This window comes from Falco biarmicus, chromosome 1 (genome assembly GCF_023638135.1).
Source record: "Falco biarmicus isolate bFalBia1 chromosome 1, bFalBia1.pri, whole genome shotgun sequence".
NCBI lineage: Eukaryota > Metazoa > Chordata > Aves > Falconiformes > Falconidae > Falco > Falco biarmicus.
Window position 1 is genome coordinate 4167657 of NC_079288.1, and position 18951 is coordinate 4186607.

General features: G+C 43.6%; 2 protein-coding genes and 1 non-coding gene across 18 annotated transcripts in view; 1 reads left to right on the plus strand and 2 right to left on the minus strand.

The window, feature by feature from the left end:
• Positions 1 to 6696, plus strand: part of BPTF (bromodomain PHD finger transcription factor) — a 56668-nt gene extending 49972 nt beyond the window's left edge. For 13 of the 15 annotated variants that reach the window (XM_056326808.1, XM_056326812.1, XM_056326802.1 and 10 more), the window contains 4 exons: positions 863 to 1055; positions 1612 to 1696; positions 3553 to 3739; positions 5789 to 6696. In XM_056326808.1, coding sequence (XP_056182783.1) covers positions 863 to 1055; positions 1612 to 1696; positions 3553 to 3739; positions 5789 to 5825 — 502 coding nt within the window. In that variant the 3' untranslated portion in view covers positions 5826 to 6696. Of the gene's footprint in view, positions 1 to 862; positions 1056 to 1611; positions 1697 to 3552; positions 3740 to 5032 lie in introns of all 15 variants that reach the window. The other 2 variants (XM_056326804.1, XM_056326811.1) reach the window with 1 other exon arrangement.
• On the minus strand, positions 6198 to 18422 carry C1H17orf58 (chromosome 1 C17orf58 homolog). 2 transcript variants are annotated; one of them, XM_056326821.1, is made up of 5 exons: positions 18266 to 18422; positions 13553 to 14179; positions 13351 to 13431; positions 11573 to 11764; positions 6198 to 10997 (listed from the first exon to the last, which is right to left on the minus strand). In XM_056326821.1, the coding sequence occupies exons 2-5, from the start codon at positions 13755 to 13757 to the stop codon at positions 10810 to 10812; spliced, it is 666 nt and encodes a 221-aa protein (XP_056182796.1). In that variant the 5' UTR covers positions 13758 to 14179; positions 18266 to 18422; the 3' UTR covers positions 6198 to 10809. The 2 variants fall into 2 exon arrangements, with proteins under 2 accessions (XP_056182796.1, XP_056182795.1); XM_056326820.1 differs by lacking the exon at positions 18266 to 18422 and adding an exon at positions 16081 to 16182.
• Positions 18423 to 18627: 205 nt separating this feature from the next.
• On the minus strand, positions 18628 to 18700 carry TRNAR-CCG (transfer RNA arginine (anticodon CCG)). Its single transcript has one exon. It is a non-coding gene; the product is annotated as a tRNA-Arg (tRNA).
• Between the last annotated feature and the right edge of the window lie 251 nt (positions 18701 to 18951).

Genomic DNA, 18951 nt, shown 5'->3' on the forward strand with positions numbered 1-18951 from the left:
TGCTCTGACTGTGGTTACCTGTTCCTTGCAAAGAAAAAAAAAAAAAAAAAGAAAAAAAAAGTTACTCTGCATATGTTGTATTCATTCGTAATACAAATTGCTTTTCAGTAATTGTCTTCCTCTCCAAAATGTGTCTATACAGTAAATGTTTAGGAAAAGAGAAATTTTCAGGGTGGTCAAAATGTATTGGGTTTTGGTTTTGGTTGGGGTTTTTTGGTTTGTTTTTGTTTTTTCTAAACGCCTTGTACTTTAATTTGGGATTACTTCTTTTTCTGTCTTTAACAAGGGATGGTTAGACAGATTAAAAGACAAATGTAGTATTTAGCGGATTTTGTGTGTGTGTGTGTTTTAATCTGATCTGGATAGAAAGCATAATTTTAGTATGGGGGTATACGGTTGGTATCTTTTACTGTAAGGCCTTGTCATAGAAATACCCCTTCTGTATTCAGCTACAAGACTGAAGCTTCCTTATGAAAAATGTTTGTACAGAGTGAAACAAGAGTCCTAGTTGTAGCGCAGTTTGTGCAAAATGTATCTTGAATTGTTTTGGAATACTGGTTGGGTGAGACTTCTGGCATTACACTGTTCCTTTCAACTCTAAAGCAGAGGAATTATTTTTGAAGTCTTGATTGCTTGACAGTGTGTAGTATAAAATTTAGGAACTAATTTTGAAATGGTCTGTAATTTAGCCTGTTTGTAAATACAAAAGCAGTTTGAGTAGTGTAATTAGAATTTGTCATGTTACGCTTGTATTTAATCATGCCAAGTATCTGCTTGTGTGCAGGAGATTGCAGGTTTATGTGTTTAAATGTGACCTTTGAATTAAGTAGATCAAGTCACTAACATCTTTTTGGATTTGCAGATTTTACATTGGCTGCGACCGATGTCAGAACTGGTATCATGGGCGCTGTGTTGGCATTTTACAAAGTGAGGCAGATCTCATTGATGAATATGTGTGTCCACAATGTCAGTCCACAGAAGATGCCATGACTGTGCTCAGTCCACTAACTGATAAAGATTATGAAGGTTTAAGAAGAGTGCTACGTTCCTTACAGGTGAGAATAAGGACTGCAGCAAAACGGAGTGCTTTACTGTACAGGGCATATCTGGTGAGCCTTGGGGGAGGCTTTGAGTTCTCTTCTAGTACCTTTGCCTTTTCTGCTACAGCTGTGAAGAATTTTGGTAAAATAATTGTGTGGTAACAGAAATCCTCAAAGGGTAATATTTTGCTTTGTCTTATATTTTGCAGACGTTATGAAAGGAAATTAATTTTAGAGTCCTTGAAAGTGAAAACAGTGGCCAGTTTCTAGGTGTGAAGTGCCAGGCACTCTCCGTAAATTCATTACTTGCTTTTCCGTGCCGCCTGTTCAGCACAGTACCCTGTTCAGCCCAAACTTCACGTTGTTTCCTGGTTTGAAGCCCAACCAACTACTCGGCCACTGGCACCAAGCCTTAAGCTTTCCCCACTCATAGATGAGAACTAGTTACCTAACACTGCGCTTTTCCTTAAGTTCAACTCCAACAGATAAAAGTATAATGAAAATATTTAGCTATTAAATAGTGCTAATGTAACGTAATTGTTTTGTTTTGTGTTATTTGTTTTCCTGACAGGCTCACAAAATGGCATGGCCATTCCTAGAACCGGTAGATCCCAATGATGCACCAGATTATTATGGTGTTATTAAAGAGCCAATGGGTGAGTGTTTCTGAGCAACAGCGTGAGTGGGTGGATTTAGGTTTTTGAATATCAAATGAATTACCTGCTGACCATTTGCATCCAGAGATCTTTAAAGATGTGTTTTGCAAAATACACAGGTTTTGCAGTGAGGCAGATGAAACAATGTGATTTCTCACTGATATATTTAGCAGGTTTATCTATATATTTAACATATCTACCTCTAGGCTGGCTCTTTAACCCTAAATACTGTCAGTCTAACATACAAAATGTGAAATTCAGTGCAGCAGTAGGATAGAATTCCTGGTTTAAAATTATTTCAAGAGGATAAATCTAACATGTTTTGCTTTGGATTTTTTCTGCCTTTGTGCATCAGTTCCTCCTACAAGTGTGGAGTATGTACTCTGTGGTTTGAGGAGGAAGTGGTGCTCATAGAGTTGTGTGACACGCAGCTTAAGGTGGAGCTTAAAGTTATTTCCATCTGACTAGATAGTATACTAGATTTTGGATTGCATGTAATTTGTCTTTAAAGCTAATGAATAACAATTGATTCAAGGGGGGGGGGGGGGCAGGGGGGCGGAAGCGGGAAGCACTGCAGCTTTACACTGGTTTACCCTGATCTTCCTAGACCTTGCCCGGTAGCTAGGAGTAAGCTCGATAAACGCTTGGAATGTGAAACGTCTTGGGAAAATCTGCCTCCTGCCCGAAATGGTGTCACTAAATGTTACTCCTTTCCTTCCAGCTACTGAACCAATACCTTGTCATCTGTCTAAATGAGACCTAGTGTATCATTTGAGCCTTCCCACCTGCTCCTTACTGATACCAGAGATAGGGACGTTAACTTCAATATTTTGACAAAATCGTGGTATGCTGACTGAAAATAATAATTTGCTTAGGAATTGTGTCCTTTTCTGTTCCAAAGTTCAGGATTGTGCTGTTATAAAAAGGCTAAACAACTTCTATTCCATAATTGATAGGTTAAAATTTATAAGGAAGGCTCAAATAATAATCTAATTAAGCATATCAAGATTTAATGGAGTAAACAAAAGTGCGTTTAGCCCTTTCTAACTTAACTAGCAGGAAAATACACTTGTAAGTATACAATATACGTAAAACACCCTGGGTAACGCAGGCCTGTCTGCGCTTGTTTTCACACATTCTGGCACTGCTGGCGGTTCAATATCGGCACTTTTAAGGGCATTTTCCAAAGGCAGGTCGTTGTTCTTTCCAGCTAAAAGTGCCACGGTACGTTTAGACAGCTATATTTATAATCGGCAGTTCTCGTTCCTCTCTTTAATTTACATTTGCATTAAAATAGGACAGTTACTGCTTACTTCACCATTCTGGTCTCATCAGTGTGTCTAAGACATCAGTAAGAATGAGAGCACTAGCGTTTTGTATGATCCTGCACTTGAAATCTTCCATCTGTGCCATGTGGCAATGTGCATATGCCCTTGAAAATTGATAATTCATTCAAAGCAAGTCATGAATTCAAATAAAAAATAATCGGAAGGTTTTATACTCTTGGTCTCAGTGAGAGCTGTAAAGAAAATAAAGTACAAGTAACTGAATCCAGATTGTCTGACTTGCACCCCACCCACCCACCCCCAATTTCTTCTGAAAAAACAAATAGCTTCCTGCAAAAGACCCAAGTTTTCCAAGGTCGTTTTGATACTTACATTTTAATGCAGCTGTACACAACGTATTAATGCATAAGTGTTTGTTCTGAAGGAGCCCTACTGGTGTCACCGTGTCACAGGCAGCATTCCTGGAAAAGCAGCTAACCCAGACAGGCTTTGTTTCCTGTAACCTCGACAACGTGAACTTCTGTTGGGGACGAAAATGTCTCATTGTAATGATCTCTGGTTTCTTTAAAGACCTTGCCACCATGGAGGAAAGAATACTGAAACGTTACTACAAAAAGGTCACGGAGTTTGTGGCAGACATGACCAAAATTTTTGATAACTGTCGTTACTACAATCCGAGTGACTCCCCTTTTTACCAATGTGCAGAAGTTCTTGAATCGTTCTTTGTACAGAAACTAAAAGGATTTAAGGCAAGCAGGTAAGCTACAGTGTTCCTAATCATAGATGTTCTGTTGTCCCCTAAAATCTTCTTAATGCTTTTATAAGCTTACCTTGCATTCGTGGATTTGCCTCTGTGCATTTCTCCAGACAACTGCTTTTCTTTTAAAGGGAAAAAAAAATAGTAATCTGTTCTATAATAGCCAGCTGTCATTTTCTGTCAAAATTAAGGCTGAAATACGATTTTGTGGCGGTTACTTTATAGTATTTCTTCCAAATGAGTTGTTAACGTGCAAATTTGGGCAGCGGCATCATAAATATAGAAAATTTGAATGGCACTTTTAAGTCATCGCTGCAGAAAACTTGGTGAGAATCATTTCTGATGAGGACAAATACTGTGTTTTGAGTTACAATAATGTTCTACTGTGCAGTAAATACTTCTCATGCTAAAAAGAGACAATCGTTCTGTGAAGCTTATAGTCCAATGAAAAATGAAAATACTTTCGGTTTTACTAATTCATCTTTTTGTAACTGTCCGTATTTGAACGAGAGAGAATAAGGGTTAAAGTAGGGTGTGGAAAACTAAATACAATTCAGAATTCACTATTTAAAATGAAACTGTCCTTTTTTAAATGTTTTTCTGTGGAAGGATCAGTGTAGAGTATTTCCCTAACACAGACATTCCTGAAAAAGAACGTGCAGCTCTACTACAAACTCTTCTGTTGCTTGCCTGTTCGTTCTAGTGGCACGTACATGGGAGTTGTACGGCACCAGTCAAATTATAAATGTATTTAGTACAGCTGTTGCTAAAGCCAGCTTACTCAAAACACGGAGGGAGTATGCGGATTTCTCCTGCATGGCTGCTGTATGCCAACATGAGCCAGCTGTAACGGAGTTACAAATGTTGGGCGCCTTCCAGCATTACTCAGAAATTGTCTGTGTGTAGTAGTTAACTCTGTCCATCCGACTGTAACAGTCACAACTGTAACTGACTGCTTGCCCAGGATAATAATGCGGGATTACACCCCTGTGTAATTAACTAAATGGAAAGCTTCGCTTTACATCCATTGTTGGGGAAGCTGTCTGATTTCCGTATGCAACAGGAGTGGGACTGATAGGAAGGGATGAGAGCCGATGGATTAGTCCAGCATTTTTCTTTCCAGTTTAATACCATATTCATGATTTTTGTCAGGTAGTTTTCAGCTCATGTTTCTGTCATCTTGCTTTAGCTGGTTATCCAGCATTCACTGTGCTTGTACACTTAATTTCATTGCTGCATCTTATTTGTTACTGTTTTTCATTTATACCATCCATGTTCTTTCTTTTCTTGCAGATTGTGATATCTTTAGTCTGAACTTTTTAACTGGAATCAGAACTGGATGTTGGGGTCACTTTCTTTTATTGTACAATGCGATGACATTAAACTGCCCTAAAAATCCAGGCCATTTGTCTAAAAAGTAAATGTTGTTGGGTTGTTTTTTTTTTGCTACCAGCACAGTCGTACTGGTAAACTTAACCGTATTAACAGAAAAAATTGTCCCATTCCTCGAATACTGTATTGAGAAAAATGAAAAATTCATCTCGGAAACCATGTATTTTATTGTTTTATTTTCAGTCACTAATAAAACTGTGAATGTCAAAGAGTTTTGCTGAACTCTGATTAGCAAAAATGTGATTTTTAACATGCCTGTTCAGTTTTTTCTATTAAGTTAACCCAAAGACTTCTTGAATAAATTTAAGCAAAGTATACCTTATTATAAATATTCACAATTAAAAATGTCTTTCTGCTTTCCTTTTGATGGACTACTATTATGTAAATACAAGAGTAAAACTGATTGCAGGCATTTTGGAATATATCAGTGACACACTGCATTTTTACGAGTACTGAAATATTTGTTCAGGAGAAAATGTGCATGAAAGCCAGGATTTTTTAAGTATTCCTTTTTCTGAAGGGGAAAAAAAAAAAAAAAAAAGGAAGCGACATGGTGGTAATTCCCTCCTTGTGATTTACCCTTGGCAACACCTTGCAGCAACTGTGTTCTCCAAAATGAAGGGTGCTTAATTCTTCGCTTTCTTCTGTATTCTGCAGGTCCCATAACAACAAACTGCAGTCTACAGCTTCTTAGAGTTCAGCGTGTTAACCTAACACACGAGCAAGAATCTGGTTGTCTGAAAATTTTTAATTAAGAAGCCAGATGTTTTTAGTCAGGTTATCCTGACAAGACTTGATGTAAACTGCGTTTTTATTGGTCACAACAGTCAAATTATATTCTTGGCTTATTTTGTCCAAAGGACAAAGAAATAAAAATCAGCAGCACCACTTTCTTGTCAAGATCAAATTGTTGTACTATTGTGGCAGAAGCAGGAAAACTTTGTTTTGTTGAAGGAAAGAGAGAAAGAGAGCAAGAAAAAAGATACAGTAAATGGGGTCACGTTTAACTCCATGGAAATGCCACGTCTGTTCTTCAGTGAAGAAGCTGGTTTAAAGTCCACACAGAAAACTTTGACTGTATTTATTTATTGTTGCAAAAAAGACGCTTTTTTATTGCTGCCCTCATTTGTCAGCTAATTATTTTTTCTTATAAAATCCAGCCCCGGTTACATGTAATCCATTCTGTATCTTAACATGATTCCTGTAGGTAAAAGTACAAGAAGACCTCTAGATGTCTTTTCTTTCTATGAAAGGAGCTGCTATGTACACATGTGCACACACAGAGAACTGGGAATCAACAATGAGTTTATCATTCATGGTAGATAAAACCAATTAAGCTTGCATAAAAGTTGGGCTAAGCAGTCATGGACTACAGACTCTGTTGCCTTGAATATAACAGTACAATTTGTCATTTACTCTGCACCAGACTGAAATGAGTAAAATCTATTTGAAGGTATCTTGTTTGTAAACATTTGTCAGATTCTAATTTTTTTCTTTTGTATTAAAATTCAAAATATGGATGTATATGAAACAAAATAAATGGAGATAATTGTTCTCCCCACAGATGTAGGTGTCTTTTGAGTGTGCGCTGATATGTTTGTAACACTTGGGGGATCTGTTCAGGAGTACAGATACTACAGGTAGTAGGGGAGGGAAGCGGCCAGGCAGATCAGACTTTATTTTGCTCCGAAGGTGGCGTTTACTACGTTTCATTCCTGAGCAGCTGTTGGCCCTTCATGAGATTTCTGCAGCGGTGCCAAAATGACTATAACAGATCAGGTGGTAGGAAGTATTTTGTGAAATGTCACTGCCCACCGCTGAGTTAAGTGATATTTTGCCAAGTACTCTGGGAATGTGGAGCACCGACTGTAATGGTACCGTGGAGAGGCGTCCTGGGCCGCTCCGTTGTTCCTGTGCGAGCGGTGCTACTGTGAGGGACAAGTGGAAGTCGCCAAGGGGCTGCAGGTGGCAGATGCCATTGCTTTTTCTTTCCACTGTCACTGTGGCGTTGCGTATGTAGATGACGCGCTCCTTTGACCTGGCCGTAGTTAAATCCGCCCTGGTTCGTGTGCGGCTCTTGGAGCATTTGACTAGCTTTTGCACTAACTCAGTTACCTTCTGTTCTGCAGTGCTCTGGGATGTCCCTGGTTTATGAACGAGCTCCTTTCGGGTTTAACCTCACACCTTGCTATGCAAGAACCTCTTCTGGTATTTTTCTTACAAAGATGTTGCTACTGACCACACTTTCTTACACTTACAGGCTCAGGTGTACAAGTTCTGCTGGGGTAATTTTCTCTAATAAAAACCCGTGGGTTTTTTGTACGTACCGATGTTGTCATTTAACCTATATGTGGAAATTAAAAAATAATTGTTCAATGTGAAAACCATAATCCTTTTATGCTTCTCAAAGTTAAAGAAGAGTAGTTGCATTTAGGTTTTGTTGTCTTTTGACGTTTAAAAAAAATGCTGCATATTGTATGCATTGTGTTTTTAATGCAACGAGGGAAAAAAAATCTCAACTTTTAACAGCGTTTTAACATATCCTGCATCTCATCCAAACTTCACAGTATTTCTGTACTATTTATTCATATATAAATATATATGATATGATTTAAAATTTTCCTACCTGTAGGCAATAGATTGCTATGTTTTTAACAAATTGTGGCAAACTGAAGAGTACTTTTTTGTACCTTATAGGACACATCATCCTGGACAAATAAAGTAATGTGTTTGACAAGGATTTGGTGGTGTTTCTAATGAAACATTTGATAACATTATCCTATGTAGGTCTGGGCTTTGCCAGATGATACATAAACTGCCAGTCAATCAGGCTGATGAGAGAATTAATTCATACGTACGATTTCATTGTGCCAAGAGCCTTTCTTAGCATTTTCAATTGCTGTTGAGTAGGCTGAGGTACTTTTCTCAATTCATTAGTGGTGATCTTCTATAGTTAAGTGGTGTTACTGAAAATACATCACTCATAATTAATATTCACCTTCCTTAAAGTCCTGGTAAGGTCGTAAGCTTTGTGATCTCTGTTCAGTCATCCTCCTGTTGGTATTTTTATAAATTATTGCAACGTTTGTTTCAAAGTGGTCATACATTGTAACACAGATTTTGATAATGTGAGCTATTCCAGCTTGATTTTCTTTTTGTCTCATCAAAATAGAAGCCATTTTCCTTGGTCTAGATTTTAGTTTGTGCAACAGTTACAATGGAGACTTAAAGTCGAATAAAAAATTGGGCTTACCCAAAAACTTGAGAGTAAAGCCCTGGAAAGGCAGGAAGACAACAGTGTTCCCGTACGTCTGGATTTCTATATATTGGCTGCAGAATTTTCATGCTTACCCTGCTGGGGAAAACAGTTATTACTGTGGGGGTATCAAAATTACCGTGGCAGCTATTGTTGAAGCGCCGCTGCTTTTCAGTGTGGTTAATGCTGTGGGGGTTTGTAATAGCGAGTGCGAGACACTGGACATCCACTTGATCTAGGGAATATGTTTTTTTATTCGGTATGTTAGCGTGGAGTAAGGCTGGTAAGAACAGGCGTTCCCCTCGTGCTCCAGCTGTGTTTCAGCTGGGCTGTGAAATCCAGTGGCTTGCTGCTCACCTGTTGTGATGGTATTTTAAGGAGTGAGCTTCCAAGCAAGAAGGGAAAGGTAAGGGGGTTCGTCACACAAAAGGAGAACGCAGAATAAACTGCCGTTCAGGCTGGCTTCTGCGGCAGTAGCTGTTACCTGAGAGCGCGGTGCAGATGATGGGTGTGTGATTGGCATTTTACTCAGGCTTTGGCTGTCATTAGCGCTGCTGTGCTACTGTTTACCTCTTCCCAGAGACAATCAAAACGGGATCCGGCTGTGGATGTTATTTCTGTACCCACGCTTGGCCAGGTTTAGGTGATGATAATGTCTTGGGGGTGGGGAAGGGGGCTTAATTGCTCCTCTGGGCCAGTGGGTGACTGTAGGACTTGCTGGCTAGTCCATGGAGTTCAGTTGAAAACGGAGACAAAGAAACTTGAGATGCGCGTGGAACCCTCTCTCCTTCCTTCTCCTGTCCCTCCCAGTCCACTCCAGCGCTTTGATTCACTGCCAGGAGCCATGGTTCTGCCAAATCCAAAGCCCCCTCAAAGTCTCTCAGCAAAATTCCATTTCTATATGCTCCGCTCCATGCAAAATCTTTCACGTTACAAAAGTGAGTGAGTATATATTTTAGATAGACACAAGGTACAAGTAAATTTCTGTCTTATAGTAACAGCTCTTTGGACCCCAAAATACGATGTTTGCTTTTGGTAGTTGGCCCCTATTCCGTATCAAGAAATACTTCACACATTGTGACTTATGCCCATCCACTACTCTGTAGCTTTTCAATAATGCTAAATCAAGCTGCAGATGTTTACAACAGGTAGAATTGTGTTAGAACTACCTTTGCTTCAGACCCGAAAATGCTCACCTAAGCCGCTGCTTCCTGTTCCAGGTCACGTCACGTACATCAGTGTGTGTATTTTTTTTGAAGCTAGACTGCATTTTCCCATTTTTTAATCTAAATATCTATCTTTAAATCCCCAGCAGACGTGTCAGACAAGGATATGCCTTTGTTTATTATCATTACATAAGGTTTTTGGATCTTCCAGGACCCAGGAGACTGTGAACTCAGAACCCCATGAACATTTTTATCAGTTTCTTTTAAAGATTTACGATTTGTGAATACTGACTCTTGGAACAGCAAACATTTAAGATCGCCTTTGCAGCAGTTTTAGGTTCTTACATCCCACCACATTAAAGGTATTAAAAGATGGTGTCTTTGATTCAAAAAGTAACTTTACTGATGTGCAAATACAAACTTCCTGATATTTCTCATGGGAAAATGACACCGGGTACGCGGTGCTAGGACTGAAATTTTAAGGCACTGACAGTGTAACCAGGCACACACAACGTGCGTGCAGTTGCAGGCTTGTTTTGCATTCCTTGGCATGAACTCGCGCTGTTATTTGTAAGCCTAATTGGGCATTTGCGTTGTGCAGTTACTGATTTGCTTTCAGTTTGCGCATTCATATACTCAAATAATTACATCGCTATTTTGTTTGCTTCGTGTGAAAATCCAGCTCTGATTGAAGCACAATGTAATTTTTAAAAGTAGTATGGACATGTTTGAGGATACCGAAACAATACACGTGATCCTTAATTTTGCTGGGTTTTTGGGGTTTTTTTTTGATCAAAAGCATGTCATGCGTTAGGCAGAACTGTGTGAAAACACAGTGGAGATCTTCTATAGGTATCACGCCGGTATCGTTAACGTCTATTCAGGGTTTGAAAGTGCGGTTACTTCTGCACCTAGAAAAACACCTCCAGAATTTTACTTTACAATTCCTACAGGTTATTAGGGGTGCATTACAGCAGGGGAGGCAATAATAACCTGTGGCTCTGGAAACAGCTGGAGCAAATTCGTGACCAGTTCACACTCCCTGCACTGCCTTCTGTGCTTAACTTTGCAATATAGAGGTACCTAGTCGGGACATCTGGGTAGTGTTTGCTAAAGCTCAAAAGCGAGTGTCCTACCTCTCACCCAGTTGCAGACTTGAGGAGAACTGCCTCCCGCTGCTGCTAAACCGTGGCCGGGTTTCTTGTGGTAGGGGAATTCTGCTGCTGCCTGTGTCCTGGAGGGAGGTTGCTGGCGCCTTATCTGCAGTTAGCGTGAGCCGCCTGCACTTTGCGATTCCTCTTCCTGTTGAATCTCTTCACGTAGCTGCTGCTGCTTCTAAGCAAACCATCCCCTGGCCTCAGGCGCCCGCGCAGAGACTGCAGCAGGTTTGCAGGGATCTGTCGTCTCTTGTGGTAGATTCGACCCATCACGATGTATCTACTGCCTGCAAAACAAACGAGACTTCCATGCTGTGAAGAAAGCACAAAATTACTCGCTGTACTTGCTGGGAGGGCAGCAGCTTTATGAGGAGCGGTGAAGTTGTACCCTGCAGGAACGCATCCTGAACGTGTAGCTCGGTGCAGCAGCACCCTGAGCTTCAGTGGGACTTGTGGGGTGTGCTTGCACTGAAATAATGGTTTACTGCCTAGCATTGCAAGGAGGAGGTTTCTGAGGGAAACACTGGGATCTGATAAAGTGGCGTTCAGAAGGAAAACTGGACTACTTACAAAGGCATCAGCTTAAGCTCCTGCTTAATATTTTAGCAGTCCTGAGAACTCTTGCAACTGTTTTGTAACCAGAAAAAGTTAAGGACTATATTGCTACTTGACCTCTTCACACAATTCTCTTCTAAAAGTTTAGAGAAACTAGGAGGGAAAAGCCCTCCAGCTTAAGAGTAAATACATGGGTTTATTTTTATTTTTTCACAACATTCCTGGATAAGCCTATTAAACTAGGGCAGACTAAAATTGCACTGCACCCAAAAGGAATAATGGAATGGATTTAGCTGGAATTACTTACCAAGTTTAAAGTCTGGACACGGTTTACTGCAGTTTAAAGTATCCACAACTAGAATGTGAACTCGAAAGAAGAAGGCATCAGGAGTAATATACAGGCGACTCATCTTGTATAATCCATCGCTGTTTACCAAAAGCGTAATCAAGTGGACTCCATGCCCCAGTCTTTCCATGTTATAAACAATTCCGTTCACTGCTGATTTAAAAGAGGGGGTGGGGGGGAAACCCAAGCATCAGATTACATACCTTGGTGGCAACTCAAGGTATATGTGAAGGCTCTTATTTAAAATACTGTAAAGTAAGCATCAGCAGAAATTCATTGGCTCAGTAGCAGGCAGTCTTGAACGCAGGAGTTGCTTCAAATAATCAGATTTGTTGAGGTCATCACCTTAGTCTTTGCTGAGTTACTAACCTTGTGTTTTACAGGTCTGAGATGTTTCTTAGTGAAGTTTATAAAATGTTTCAAAAGTGATGTTTTTAGTAGTTTTCCATCCTGATACGTAAAAAAGTGGGCATATTTACTTAAAGTAAAATTTTCCAATTTCAAACTTGACAATAAAGTACAGAGCTAACCTGCTAATGAAACGCTTTGGCTTTTGAAAGAAAAGACCCTTGTCATGCCAAGAGGCAAGGGCACCGAGTGGGCCTTGCTTTACACGCAGCCACTTCGTGCTCTCCACCCAGTTTCTGGTTTTGGCAAGCGCTGAGCTGACTACGGGAGCCAGAAAACAACGGATATGTGGGGCAGGTAAGGCAAAGAGGACTTATGTACACCTGCCATGTGGAGTGAGAATTTTGATTTAGTCATTTATTCTGTAATCTGCAAAGAAACGAAAAGCACTCCCCGATAGCTGCAGTGGAACCTCGGCTGGTCTGTTGCTCAGACTGTCTTTTTCCTACCTGCCTTTTTCAATTTAAGAGATGAATGAGACCACTACTTGTTAAAGGCTAAAATATACAAAGGTTGAGTTGCTATAAGGCCTATGTTTGACAGGAATGCATGAGAGTGGTTAAAAAATAAAAGAATATAGCATCTGTAGAAAGCACTTCCTGACTTTGCCATTTAGAGAAAACAGATGTCTTGTAACGTGTTTATATTCTACAAATGGAAACATCTGTTACCACTAGGCATGTATTTTGCTTATCTCTTAAAATACTGTGAGAAAAAGTTGGTATCTACTTCACAACTTCTTAAGCGCAAGGCAAGAATTCAGTCAGAAAATGCTTGTTCTTAAACAATACAAAACTGCCAGGCTATCTTCTACCATCTTTAGCCACATCAACTTGGACGCAAGGACTAAAGACATTTAATCCTAAGGAACTTCAAGGAGAATTCTTTGTATGGAGGGGATCACAGTTTTATTTTTGCTTGGTTCACCATTTTATTTTCATTTGAAATGTCAGCCCCCAAAATCACAAACTCGCTATAAATAATGAGGTAAGTACACAGCTACAATGTTTAATGTTAGAGTATCTAAAACAGTTGGTCTTTTCAGTTCTGTTGACCAGTAGCAAGAATTCTCTCGTCCTCCAAGCAGTGGAAAGCAGAGGAAACGGAAAAAAGAGCAATACTAGCCCAAGGCAGGGAAAGGGTAACGTAGGGCTTGGTACCGTTTGTTGCCGTACATTTATAAAGAGCTGTGATAGGTCCTTTTAGTGTCCTTAGTAATTATTTAACATACCTGGTGAGCAGTATCTTAAAAGCAGAAGTGAAACGCTGGTAGCGGATGAACAAAGAACGGCGATGCTTTGTCTGTGGGGTGCGCCAAGGACACAACTTACCAAATTCACTGGCACAGAAGGCCTCCGCTTCGTCTCGCTCTTTCCTGCACTCGGTCAGACACGCCTTCTCCTTATCACCATCTAGAAGAGGCACACAGAGTGAGGGGCGGCAGCTGACCCCTTTGGGATCTCTCATCCAAATTGTGCCACCCCACCTTTGGAAAGCTCACCATATCATTTGCCAGAGCGGCTGCCCCCTTACCTTTCTTCAGCGCGGTGGAGTAGTACGGCAAGTTGGATGACTGGCGGTTGGTGACCCAGGAGGGTTTGGTGATCTTTTTGAAGGGATCAGTGTGTTTATAGGGGATTATCTTGCCCGGTCGGTTGAAGTGATCCAGTGTGTTTGGATCATCTGACTCCACTGCGCCAGAGTCTGGAAAAGGACGAGCCTCCACTAAGGATGTCATCTTTTGGTAGGGGGATGCTGCCTGGTGGAGGTGGGCCGACACGCTGTTGGCAGCCTTGGCCAGCCGCCTGTCCGTGTGCTTTCTGTTGGTGTGGTTGAAATCAAAGGAGGCAGGAGAAGGCCCCTCGGTCGGGTTCTCCAGAGGCAGGGCCCCTCCATACTGCAAGGGGTGTTTCCTCAACCCCGTGCTGTTTTCTAGAGAAGGCTTGGTGCGTTTCTTTTTGTCTGAAGAGAGGGAGAGAATCTCCGGGAGCTGTGGCCGCCGCAGGTCGGTGGGAGGCAGAAGCCAGTGTTCTGTGCGATTCCCTCTGGCGCGGCCGGTGCCCCAGGCTGGCGGTTTGACTTGGCCAGATGCAGCATCTGCTGAACTGTAAGCATGTTTGCCACGAATCTGACTGGGTTTCTCGATATAGGGCAGGGATCCTACGTGCACAAGAAAAGGAGAGAGTGAATTAGCACTGTAATTTTTTTATTCTGTGTGCTTCTGAATGGGCAGTGCCTGGCAGATTCGAGGTTCTGGTCTGTAAGTGAGGCCATCAACAATAAGACATAACTGATAAATAGTTCAGCTGATGAAATACGGTAGAGCTCCTCATTCTTCTGTACTCAGGCATGGAAGGCCCAGTGCAGAGAAGGCAGCTGTGTGAGCAAAACACAGGAGATTTGCATTTTTACTTTATTATTGTTGCAAATTAAAAACATGATTTATAAACAAACCCTTTTCTCAAAAGCCTGAGTCTCCAGGGAGCATCTGAGGAAACAAGGTTCACATTGCCATTTGGGATGCTTGTTTAAAAGACCATGACAACAGAACTATTTGGTTTTCCCATCCATGGGATGCCTTATTGACAATGTCATCTGGACCCTTCAGTGGCTTTGGGCTTTGAACGCTACTGAAAAGATCTTTATCCACAGTTCTGGATCTCTGATTTTTGCACGAGAGCTGTATAGTAGCAGTACCATGGTAGCTAGGCTATTGCTGCTGAGGAACAGTTATTTTGAGGCTTTTCTTAAGTTGAGAGGACAAGGGTTGAGAAGGGGAGGAAATGTCTGGGAATCTAATGAAAAATGGAAAGGCTTAATGCCACTGTTCACACAAGCCGGACAGTCACCTAGGCCTTCATTTATACCTTCGCCTCAATCACTTTGACCTCACAAAGCAAAACGACCTTCTGTTTAGCCTGGGAAGAAAGAGATTTCCTCTTGCGCTTCACTTTCCTTGCACTTTAGTCCTTCACTGCATGCCTTTAGTTAGCCAGCACAGTTTAAAAACAGTTCACCCACACACAGCCGCTGCCTGGGTGTTCGCTGTCTGTGGTTAGCATCATGTAGGAGGCTGATCCTAACTCCTTATGTGAAAAGAGATATTCGACATACATAGATCAACAATGTCCTGGTTTATCTTCTGTAACTGACTCAACTGCTGACCTTGCCACTTCTCCCCCTTTTCTCTCACCAGCTGCTGTCATGGGAAAGATTCCCTGATACTTGGGCTGGCCACACGTAAAGTCAAAAGAATGTCCATGAAGAACAGGGTGGAAGAAGTCCAAGCTCAAGAAATCAATAGGCAAGGGTGTTTTGGAGATGGTTCAATAGGAAGCTCTCAACTCCGAACAGGTGTTTGGGACTTGGTTTTATAAGTACACTTTCCTACCACTTTATCATGCCTTCTCAGTCATGGATTGTAACAAGAAATAGTTCATTTTTCTCTACTCGATCTGTTCAGGACCTTAAGGCTCATTCTCCTACACCAACATATTCCTGTCTAGCTCTTAATACAACCGCAACATGATCAGCTCCTTCCCAATGGAATAGAAGTATATCTTATTTCTGTTCTGTTCAATGAGGTACTAAAAAATAAGCCAACCAAAACTGTTCAGGACAGCTTGCTGCAGGCACATGACAGCACAGGGCATGCCGAAATAAATTAGGAATCTGGAGTTTACAGGTGAGGGGAAGGAGACTAAAAGGGAAAGGTCACACACAAATAATAATACAAAAGTCTCAGATGCAGAAGCAAGTCAAACTTCAACTGCTAAATGATGGCTCGGAGGACTCACGGCACCAGCTAGCTGCCTGCTTTTGGCAGGTGCTCTTAATTCTTTCAAATGCTGACAAATCCAGTAGCCCAATTTACATTCCCATCCCGCAAACATGTTGAAATGTTTCTTTCTTGAGCCCTTCCTTGATTACTGCTACCGCTTGCTGAAAACGCTACAGCTGAAGAGGGCTGCTCGGGCAAGAATGTGTAGCAATGTGTTTAGCCTCCCCTGATACCAAAGGCAAATAAGCCCCAGCCCCGCTTTGAATGTTAACAGACTTACCGGCCACTGAGCTGGAAGATGATCTAATGACAAAGCAGAGAAGCCAGAACACTTTGGTTGTCATTTTGCAGTAAAGTTTTTCCAGACTCAAAATGAACTGGAGTCTTTTATGCCCTTCCCCCGATTCATGCTAATGAGAGGCAGCCTTAGGGGAAACGGGAATCACTCACTGGACAACCCACTGGAGCAAGACCAAGCTGCTGCCTTCCCCACCAGCCTCACTACCCCTCCTAGGAGGAATGCATACGGACACCCCCCCTTCCCATACACACACCAGCCCATGCCGCCTGCAGTCAGTCACCTGCGTTTCTGTGAATAACATCTATGTTTTTAGCAACAGGTTTTTATTCTGGGGGAGGGTCTTGCTTCCTATGACATTTTGTAGAGAAAATCATCCAGAACAAATAACGGATTTACTGGATATGGAGAACTACGTTATAAAGTGCAACTGAGATACTGGAACAGGCAGCACACCTGCACTTCAGTGTCTGTAAGGGACGTGCATTACAACGAACCATACTGGGGTATTTCTGGCTACCTCCAGTTACACAGCTGGTAATCTCCTTTTATAGTTTAAGGAACCAGTTTCAGTGATCCTTTTCAGACTGAAAAAAATACAGTAGTTACTGTTCAGTCCAAGGAAAAGCTCTGCTGACCCCAAATATAGATTTAGTTTTAAAACTCTATTTGCTAGCATGATCTCTACAAATTTTCACACACCAAGCCAACCCTGATTTGGATTACTGAAATAAGTAGGCTTATTTCTACATTTCCAGTTGAAATGGGTGACCTTATTGCTAGACAGGATTGCTCTTGTGACAGTTTATCTTACTAGCTGCTACTGGGTGTGGTGAAAAATTAGCAAACTCATTCATGCCTTTAATCTGCGACAAACAACTTGAAAACCCCATAAAAGCACTCTACCCCAGCTCCTGAAACCCAGTCCCTGACAGAAAATCTACCCATCAGTAATGCCTGTGTTGTGTGGCCCAGAAATTGCCTAGTTTGTTTTGTACTGCCTTAATTAAGCAGTTTAATAGAATTCTTAAATGTTCAGAGCTTTATCTCGGGCAGCTATGGGTGAAGATACAGAGTATTAGCCAAACAGCATGCAAAACAAACAAACTTTTTAACACGCCTGTTACTCAGTGTTACGTTTCTACTGCAGCATTTATTAATCCTTATTTTCCTCTGTTATTGAAACATTTTCATTCCAAAAGTATCCCAAGATAGCTATTATGGAAATAGGAATTTAAACAAAAGATGAGGGAGAGCTCATATGTTCCTCCTGTAGCTCATCTCCCGCTCAACCAGCAGGTGTACCTGCAGCAAGCCAGCGTGGGGAGTGGGGAAGGCTGTGCTGGGGGGGGCAGGGGGGATGGAGAGAGCGATGGGGGGAAAGATGGAGGGATGGAGGGAGAGAAGGATGGGGGAAGGAGGGAGGGAGAGAGGGAAGGAGGGAGGAAGGGAGGTATGGAGAGAGGGAAGGAGGGAGGTATGTACACTTGAGTGTCCCGCAGACCTGCCGTGTGCCAGGGAGTTTTGTTTAAATTAGCTAGTACCATAATTCAACCTATATTCACATACGACTGTGTCTATATTTGCAAGTTTCTCCAGATCTTTGGACAGGATCTTGGTTACAGGGCCCGAGCAGTGTTTGGGGTGCTCCCACCCTGCAGGCAGCGGCGCTGAGGGGCAGCGCCCGTGTACCCCTGCCCTGAGGGACCTGAGGCCGCGCTGAGGTACCCCTGCCCTGAAGGACCTGAGGCCGCGCTGAGGTACCCCCCGCCCTGAGGGAACCGGGGCCGCGCTGAGGTACCCCTGCCCTGAGGGAACCGGGGCCGCGCTGAGGGGTACGTACCCCTGCCCTGAAGGACCTGAGGCCGCGCTGAGGTACCCCGCGCCCTGAGGGAACCGGGGCCGCGCTGAGGGGCAGCGCCCATGTACCCCAGCCCTGAGGGAACTGGGGCTGCGCTGAGGTACCCCAGCCCTGAGGGAACCGGCGCCGGCGGCCTCGTGCCGCCTCAGGAGAGCGCAGCCGCGGCTCGCGTTCCCTTCCGCGCTTACCCCCGGGCCTCCGGGGGACCCACGGGCGGCCCCCAGACGTGACACCGGCCCCAGCGGGGACCCGCCCGTCTGCCGCCCTCGCCCGGCTCACTTGAGCTCCCGGCCGCCGGGCACTCACCGGGCGGCTCGCTCGGCCACCAGCCTGTGACGGACAAGGCGCCGGCAACCTCACGCCTCGTCCTTCCGCCACCGAGGGGCCCCTGGCGGAGGCGCTCCGCTGCCGCGGGGTGCCCGGGAAGGCGGGAGGCGGCGGCGGCACCCGGCCCGGCGGTGCCGGCAGGCAGCCCGGCGACCGCGGGAGGGCGCAGGGAAGGAAATTTGGGGCCGTGCCTGTGCCCGCTGCAGCAGAGCGCGCTGCTGGCTCTGCTTCGGGCCGGCCCCGGCTAAAAGTGTTGGGGTGTCCCGGGTGGGCGATTACAACACGCGGCGCTGCAGGAAGAACCGGGTAGCCACCGCGGGGCCACAAAAACGTCTGTGGTACGACCCAGATGGGACTCGAACCCACAATCCCCAGCTCCGGAGGCTGATGCCTTATCCATTAGGCCACTGGGTCACCCAGCAAAAGCTGCGAGCGCCGTGCAGTAAGAGCCCCGCCCGGCCGGCGCTGGCCCCGCCCCTAAGGGGGTTCGCACGTTCTCTCTCATGAGCAGGAGGCCCCGTCCGCTCGCTCCTTGCCCCTCCCCTCCCGATCACCACCACCCTGGTCCCGCCCTCCCTGCGGACCATTGGTGCATGGCGCTGTCCATCCCACGCCGCGAGGCCCCGCCCTTCGCTGCCCGGCGAGCCCCGGCTGCCCTCAGCCCC